We start from the raw sequence: 8,544 nt of genomic DNA on the forward strand, positions 1-8,544 counted from the left end.
ATCATGACACCAATCTCTGTTGACTCAGACTGGGTCATCAACCCAGTTAGAACTTGCCATTAGTCTTGGTGAACCATTCACTGCATGTACAGAGAGCACAACTAACAAAACAATACATACATTACTAAAACAATGTAGGCTTTATAACCTTTCAACCTAAATAAACCATTGCACATTGTTGCCATCAATTAGAACAAAAAGACAAATTGGGGGAGGGGTAATAATTCGGGACCACATGGCCACCCCATTGCCCATCTGGTTTCCACAGAGGCAAAACGAGCCAAATGCCCCTTGCCCGTCCACTTCACTGTAATGGCTCAGTATCATCTCGCTCTCAGTTCACGGATGCGGTCCTATTGAATTTGACTAGAAAATACAGGTTACCAAGAAAACGGTCCAGCAAGTAAAACACAAACCAATAACCCTATGCTTTAATCATGGCGATGGAAAAACAACATATGCAAGATGTGGGAATGCATGGGCATAATGCGCGTCATACACAGCAAGGGTGACAATCAATACGCACACCTCCACGATACAGGTGAACAGTAGCTAATGAAACAAACACATTGCAGTCTAGTCAAGTAACAAACGTGGTCACAATTTTAAATCAATTACGTAATCAACTGACCAGGGAAGACCCGAGTCACTATTGCAACACTACAGAAAGTTGGCTGTTGGACCGGATAAAATAGGCCTATCTATTATTTCCCCCTCTTTAAATTGCTTAGGCTTTTGTTTGACTATATATAAATAAAACACTGAGGATATTTAATCGTTGAATTTCATAGTAGCCTAGGCCAAAAGGTAGTCATGAAATCTTATTGGTCATGCGAGAGTTTGTCCCCATTAAAACAACTTACCTTTTACGGAGCGCGGTTTGGCCTGTTTTCGTCTAGACATCTCTGGATTGTGAAAGTATTTTCTTCTCGAATCGATCTCTAATGTTTTGCGAAAATAGTCATATAGATGGATACTTCAGCTGGCGTGTTTTTCACTTCTTTGCCTGTTGCAATGCGGCAACTTAAGTCTCTGATAGTATCCTATAGTCCAGTTAAAGGGGAGGTGAGTAGCCTATACAATTTGGAGCTGTGGAGAGGCGCTGCGCCCGGATACTCCAGCAATTTAACTTCTTCGGCTGGACTCAACCTGTAGAATTAACGGAATAACGCGTCTTTCTTTCGGAGTCCGTGACGACAGTATCTTTTGCTCCTTTACGTTCATAAACACCTTAGCTATAGCGCGACTTAATCGGTAGAGTCCAAGTTTCAAGAGGCAGCCAACGCCAAAATGACAGCCATGCGGTAACACCTGATCGGGCCGTTAGAAAGGTGCCAATACATCAAAATACGATGACATTGACTATACAATTATAGAATTCCGTAAAATCAAGCGTTACGTTGTCTTCTTTTCCTCTTCGTCTTGAGGGTTTGTTGTGCAGTTCTCGGAATAAGTCTCTTTTTCACCCTAATCTTGCGAACACCGAACCTCCCTTCGTCCGTTATTTTTCAGAAGGTGGCATGGGTAATGCAACCTTACCCAGCATTTTCACCCCTTGGGGTTTTGCGTTTTTAAATCCTGAAATCAGTCAAATGTTTGTAGTATTTAGCCTCTCTCTACCTTTTTCTTTGTCCTGACTCTGGTCTTCCCTCCGCCTCCCGATCCGACTGCTGGCGGGGCTGCAGCGCAGACACACATAATAAAGCCAGGCTTGGCTGGAAATGTAGCCGTGTCCCAGCAGGAGGATGTGAGAGTAGGGTCCCGGCGGGGGAGCGCTCTGATCCCGCAGGGAGCTATGCACAGCCTGGGTTGAACAGACAGAGAGAGCCAACAGCACCAAACCATGGTCAGCCATGGAAACTACAGCTCAACTTGGAGCACGGATCGGGGCCAAAACACGGAGCATCAAAGAATTCTGCACAGCGCGTGAAAAATACGGACCGGATTCAGTTTTAGTCCTTTCCATCTTAAATTGGTTAGTCGTGCGCTACTTTCTCACTAGGGGTGACGATTGCCAATTATGTTGAAATTCTTTTTCTAAAAGTCGTGAAATGCAACCTGATATTTTTACATACATAGGCCTAATTGTTTATATTTTATCATAAATTAATCTGACTGGATTGTATTTTTTATATGGGCCTATATTGTTCGTAGTGGCTTTCTAAATGCACCTAATGCAAATATAAATCCATGTCATGTAATTATTCACATGTTTTATGTATTTGAAATAATCGGCCTAGCAGTGTATTTATGTTGTTTTATCAAAGGGGTCTGGGCCCTCACTAGTGGTAAACTTAACCCTCGGACAGGACCTATTAGAGGGCCATATGTTTTCAATACCAACGGAACTCATAATGTCAGGAGTTATGTGTTGGGGCAAACTGCTGAGCCCTAACAGTTCAGACTAGGACTACAATTCGTGTGTTTGTCTCCTACAGAAAAGGGACATGTTGCCAATATGAGCCAGAAAAATATTTAAAATCACATGGTGCTTTGTTATTTTCTCTCCTGCACAGTGTGCTCTTTGACCGAGCTAGAGCTGCCCGGGCGTTGTCATGGATATCTTGGTGGGCTCCCTCCCTGTCTTGACCTGCGGGGTGTCCTGCAGATTGAGCCTCGCCCCCGTCGTGAGACGGAGCGGCCTTTAAAATTGACCCCCGTTGATGTGGGGGCCCCTCTTGTCTCGTCTGAACTCCCCCTGAAATGAGCGCGCGCCTGGAGACCGCTTTTAAAGCGCTTGTGGCGTCCCAGAGAGAGGCCGCTGGCACACAAGGGTAAAATCTCTCCGCAGTGGTCCCTTATTCTTCGATAAATACAAAGGAGGAAAATAGCCCACATTACAAGCTCCTTAAGGGTCAAGGACAGCCGAGAGATGAATGGTTTCTAAAAGTAGTATTGTTGAATCACATAGCACGCGATTACACCCTCTGTCATCGTTCGGATTTGGTTTTATAGAGCATCAACCAGCTTTGAATAAGGCAAAAAGACATGTGGCTGATATTAATTAAGACAATCTCTGGTCTAGCAGTAACAGCGCAGGGACATATGAATATCCTGCTTGCCATTTTGATTCCCCACACTGGGCCAGTAGAACCATTAGGCAAATCTAAAAGGGCTGTGGAAGTATTAGGAGAAGGGACATGTAATATAGTTGAATAATAATGCTGTTCTGTTTAACTGGATTTTGTGTTAGAAAACCAGTTTAGCATATTTGATTTGGGGATGTCTACATAGTTCATGTAGGCCTAAATTGATTTAGATCAGCATGTGAAATGTGACTGCAATGTGCATTTTACTGACTCACATTACAATGTAGACATCACTGTGTTGTTGCTTGATTTGAAATGCTGTTTGATTATTGGTAACACAGTTAATGATGACACATGAAAACTGACAAGGATGTGAAGGAGCACACCAATACACCTGTCACACAAACCATAGACAACACAGTTGATGGAAACAACAGTCAGTTTCCTGTCTGTCCCTCTCTCATTGCCTCTCCACCTTAAATACATGTATATGGTGTAGTAGGACTAGCCTCAGAAAGCCCTGTTAAACACTCCCTCACTGTACTGTCACAAGCCTGGAGAGTTCATGTTATATTTATGTTGCCTACAGCGGATTCTCTCTGTTCTGTTCAGCTGAACTCTTGCCAGCTCTGCTAGCCCCCCCCCCCCCCCCCCACTTCCACAGACAATGTTACATCTCATTGGTTTTGCCCTAGATAAGCTATTTTTAAAGGAAATAATTAGACATAACTGATTTAAATACTGCAAAGCCACACTCTTTTTGTCTCGTAAGCGTGGTGTCTGTGTGTGGATAATGAGCAAAAAGGTGAGAGCAGAGGAATCATTTTGCCTCTAGTATCTTTTTTAATAAATATGCATGGGAAAATACACATTTGACCAATATTTAACTGTATATTCTTTTGTCACTTAAGATTAATCCATTTCCTCTGACTGTGTTAAACTCCAGCCAAATGTGCATGGAGGAATTCTTTGTTCTGCTGTTGCTCAGGTTCCCCACCACAGTTTGGGGTTTGGCAGCACAGTGATTTCAGATGCTCTACACATGAACAGGCCTCCATGGACCAGAGAACAATAATGATGATGAGGGGAGATTGGAGGAGGAGGAGGGTGCTGGTTGTTGGGATATTCATGTATCCATGTACAGAGGGGTCTGAAATTGACACCCTTGATAAAGATGAGCAATAATGACAGTATAAAATAAATTAATCAAATACAGAGCAATATTGTATGCTCAAAAAATGGGAAAGATATATTATTTTCTACTAATACAATTGCTCAGAGAAATAGATTTTGTTGAACAAGTAATACTATTTCTCAAAAAGGTAGGGATCAAAATGATTGACACCCCTAAAGATTCTTAGAAATAAAGTAGTCAAAAGTTTAGTATTCAGTCCCATATTCCCAGCATGCAATGACTACGCTTGTGACTATACAAACTTGTTGGATGCATTTTCAGTTTGTTTTGGTTGTGTTTCAGGTTATTTTGGCCCAATAGAAATGGATAATAATGTATTGGGTCATTTGGGAGTAACTTTTATTGTAAATAAGAATAGCGTAGGTTTCTAAACAGTTCTACATTCATGTGGATGCTACCATGATTACGGATCATCCTAAATGAATCGTGAATAATGATGATAGAGAAAATTACACAGGGTCAAAGATCATAGCTCCGAAACATGCTAACCTCCCCTGTTATTGGTAATGGTGAGAGGTTAGCACCATTACCAATAACAGACGACTATATTTATAAGAATCTATAGGGGTGTCAATGATTTTGACCCATACATTTTTTAGGAGAAAAAAAAAATCTTCCACTTATCAATTGTATTAGTATAAAATGATATTTCCCCATTTGTTTTTGCGTAGAATATAGCTCAGTATATATTATTGATCATGTTTATCAAGGGTTTCAATCATTTCAGACCCCACTGTACATCTATTATGTTTTCCGTTTGTTAAGTTATAACTTTTTCATATTTTCTCCCCACCTAGAATATGCCACTCAATTCATGACTTTTGTGTGAATGCACATTCAATGGGATTTCTGCCCATACTGTGTTTAAAAAGTGTGTTATTTGTGTTTTTGGCAGTGAAAGGGGGAAGAGGAGGCAAAGGCAAGGATGACGGCACTCCAGCGAAAAAGCTTTTCTGGTGAGCTGCAACAATGCACTCACTCCCACGACATCAGCTCTCTGTAGGGAGTCTCCTCCTAATTTCCTTCATCCATAATAATAAGAGCTACATTAAACAGTGCCATTAGTGCCAGCAATTTGTTTTATTCTCAACAGAAAGAGAAATGTTATCTGTGGCGGACAAACTTAACCCAATTAAAGCCTTTTGTGCACAGGGGCTTTGCCGGATCTGTCACTGATGTTGAGGAACTGAGGAATGGCGGCACAGTCAAGCCAACCAACTTTGAGGAGGAAAACTGAAGGAAAAAAAGAGAAAAGAGAAAGAGAAGCATGTTTTTGCCAAATAGGCAGAGGAGAAAAAAGGAAATGTGTCTTGAAGAATGGATGGAAACAAAATACACAGCCTCTCATCTCTCTGTACTGTGTGTTTGTGTGAGAGAGAGAGTCAAAGAGTGGGTGACTTCACTCTTATTCCATGCATACACTTCATACCACAAGACACAAATACATGCAGACTACAGTGCACATTTCCCCTCAATAATAAATGTCCTACAATACACATGATCAAAATGTACCAGAGACACGTGCTCAATCATAATATAGAGGCTTTCTGATTGACCCTCCATCACATTTAAATGAGAAAGGGGCATCAATGTAGACAAACAAAGCTACCTACCCCAAATCAATCAACCCCACCCCTTATAGATACCCACACATTGTAATGTTAATGGTTGTGATAACACCTTCCAATAACGGGGGTCTAATTATCAACATGTTTGGCTGTTAGAGTGCCTACCTGGCACTCATCCGTGGCAATGGCGGGGGGGCGGAACTGGAGGATCCTAATGAAGATCTCATTCACAGCAGCACACACAGGCCCAGTGTGGGGTAAAGGTAACGAAGAAACAAGTCCTATTAAGAGCCAACTGCAGATCAGATCCTGTGAATTCTGACACAACGGTGCCAGGAATAGTCATAGTGATACATTTTGATTGATATCCAATTGTGAACTCAGGAGTGGAAAGTATATGTAGGCTTCAGGGGAGGGCCATCCTGTGCAACAAAAAAAATCAGTTCTCAACATGATTACTTCCTGTACGTAGGCTTACATGTGCAAAAACATGGGTTAAAAGTTGGAGGTATGTGAGCAATTTGTTTTGTATTTAAGCGGTTGATTCGTCAATCTGATTATCCATCTTTCAGTCTAGCCATTCTTCTGCTTCATAGCTTGTTTTTCCCTTCTCCCACAAAGCTCCAATCAACATTTCTCAGCTGGTGAAATGAAGCATAAACATTTCGCTATTACTTTGAGAGTCGATGGATTCTTCACAGCTGCAGCGGAGGGCCTGTGATCAGGAATGGGAGACAAACAACTGGTGAACATGCCTGGCCACACACGTCCACCCACTCATACAGTCACACGGACTCTGTGTGCCACTATCACACGACTAACTCCTAAACTCAACACCACAATCACACCCTACCACCAACACACACTAACTCTAGTCCACCCATGACTGTGTGCATCCTGCAATACACACAGCCAAATAAGAACAAACACTAGTAGATTTCCCCCCCCAACTTGTTCTTCAGCAATGTACAACCGACAGTGTACTGGAAATACATATACAGTCTGTATCTCAGCCAACAATTACTTTGTTTCTTAGCACTGATAGACATTTTCTGAAAGTAAAGTTATTGGATTCAAACTTTGAATAGAGCCATCATTACTGTTATATTGGGAAACAATATTTATTGCCTATGTCCTCATGTAAGACTCAATGGTGTTCAGACTGGGTACATCTTAATAAACTTTTTTATGCCACAGAATCAAAACATAATACAGTTGCCATGGTGCACAACATGAAATGTATGAAAATAGAATTGAAGAGAAGTTGATTTCATTCTCAAAAAGTCTGGCACCTTTATCTGTTGCAGAGCATTTTCAGTAACAAGATTGTTTCCCTGTAATCTCAATTATGAGTTCAGTGCTTCTTCTACTTAAACTAATACAGAACAAGAAATTACAAAAGCAAATAATGAAAAATATTACAGGCCTGTGGCAAAACAGCAATGAAAACATTTCAACTGGGACTTCTGATATAATAGATTTTAGCCTTTTCATTTCAGAGAAGACCTAACATTTGATATTGGCGATGCAGCGGTTTCAAAAATAAAAGATGAATGGCTCTATAGCACCATCTAGTGATAAAAAATTGTTTGATTTTACAACGTACCACTGCCTAAGGTTGGAATAGATACATTTGACCTCATCCATGTTTGACAAACTCAGCAAAAGAAGAAACGTCCCTTTTCAGGACCCTGTCTTTCAAATATAATTCGTAAAAATCTAAATAACTTCACAGATCTTCATTGTAAAGGGTTTAAACACTGTTTCCCATGCTTGTTCAATTAACCATAAACAATTAATGAACATGCATCTGTGGAACGGTTGTTAAGACACTAACAGCTTACAGACAGTAGGCAATTAAGGTCAGAGTTATGAAAACTTAGGACACTAAAGAGGCCTTTCTACTGACTCTGAAAAACACCAAAAGAAAGATGCCCAGGGTCCCTGCTCATCTGCGTGAACGTGCCTTAGGCCTGCTGCAAGGAGGCATGAGGACTGCAGATGGGGCCAGGGCAATAAATTGCAATGTCCGTACTATGAGATGCCTAAGACAGCACTACAGGGAGACAGGACGGACAGCTGATCGTCCTCGCAGTGGCAGACCACATATAACAATACCTGCACAGGATCGGTACATCCGAACATTACACCTGCGGGACAGGTCCAGGCAGGCAACAACAACTGCCCGAGTTATACCAGGAACGCACAATCCCTCCATCAGTGCTCAGACTGTCCGCTAGAGGCTGGACTGAAGGTTTTTAGGCCTGTTGTAAGGCAGGTCCTCACCAGACATCAACAGCAACAATGTCGCCTACGGGCACAAACCCACCGTCGCTGGACCAGACAGGACTGGCAAAAAGTGCTCTTCACTGACGAATCGCGGTTTTGTCATACCAGGGGTGATGGTCGGATTCGCGTTTATCGACGAAGGAATGAGCGTTACACCGAGGTCTGTACTCTGGGGGATCGATTTGGAGGTGGAGGGTCCGTCATGGTCTGGGGCGGTGTGTCACAGCATCGTCGGACTGAGCTTGTGGTCATTGCAGGCAATCTCAAAGCTGTGCAATACAGGGAAGACATCCTCCTCCCTCATGTGGTACCCTTCCTGCAGGCTCATCCTGACATGACCCTCCAGCATGACAATGCCACCAGCCATATTGCGCATTCTGTGCGTGATTTCCTGCAAGACAGGAATGTCAATGTTCTGCCGTGGCCAGCGAAGAGCCCGGATCTCAATCCCATTGAGCACGTC

General features: G+C 42.3%; 1 protein-coding gene and 2 long non-coding RNA genes across 8 annotated transcripts in view; 1 reads left to right on the forward strand and 2 right to left on the reverse strand.

The window, feature by feature from the left end:
• The window catches only part of LOC139584793 (zinc finger protein 423-like), a 142,265-nt gene extending 140,395 nt beyond the window's left edge, over positions 1-1,870 (reverse strand). For 4 of the 6 annotated variants that reach the window (XM_071417014.1, XM_071417013.1, XM_071417012.1 and 1 more), the window contains exon 1: positions 1,621-1,870. In XM_071417014.1, coding sequence (XP_071273115.1) covers positions 1,621-1,855 — 235 coding nt within the window. In that variant the 5' untranslated portion in view covers positions 1,856-1,870. Of the gene's footprint in view, positions 1-863 lie in introns of all 6 variants that reach the window. The other 2 variants (XM_071417016.1, XM_071417015.1) reach the window with 1 other exon arrangement.
• Positions 1-8,544, reverse strand: part of LOC139530103 (uncharacterized) — a 428,447-nt gene that overhangs the window by 190,989 nt on the left and 228,914 nt on the right. The gene's annotated exons all lie outside the window — the stretch shown is intronic.
• On the forward strand, positions 1,859-5,577 carry LOC139584794 (uncharacterized). The gene is made up of 3 exons (XR_011676829.1): positions 1,859-1,975; positions 2,517-5,180; positions 5,377-5,577. It is a non-coding gene; the product is annotated as an uncharacterized lncRNA (long non-coding RNA).

The sequence above is a fragment of the Salvelinus alpinus genome, chromosome 9, assembly GCF_045679555.1.
Source record: "Salvelinus alpinus chromosome 9, SLU_Salpinus.1, whole genome shotgun sequence".
NCBI classification, from domain to species: domain Eukaryota; kingdom Metazoa; phylum Chordata; class Actinopteri; order Salmoniformes; family Salmonidae; genus Salvelinus; species Salvelinus alpinus.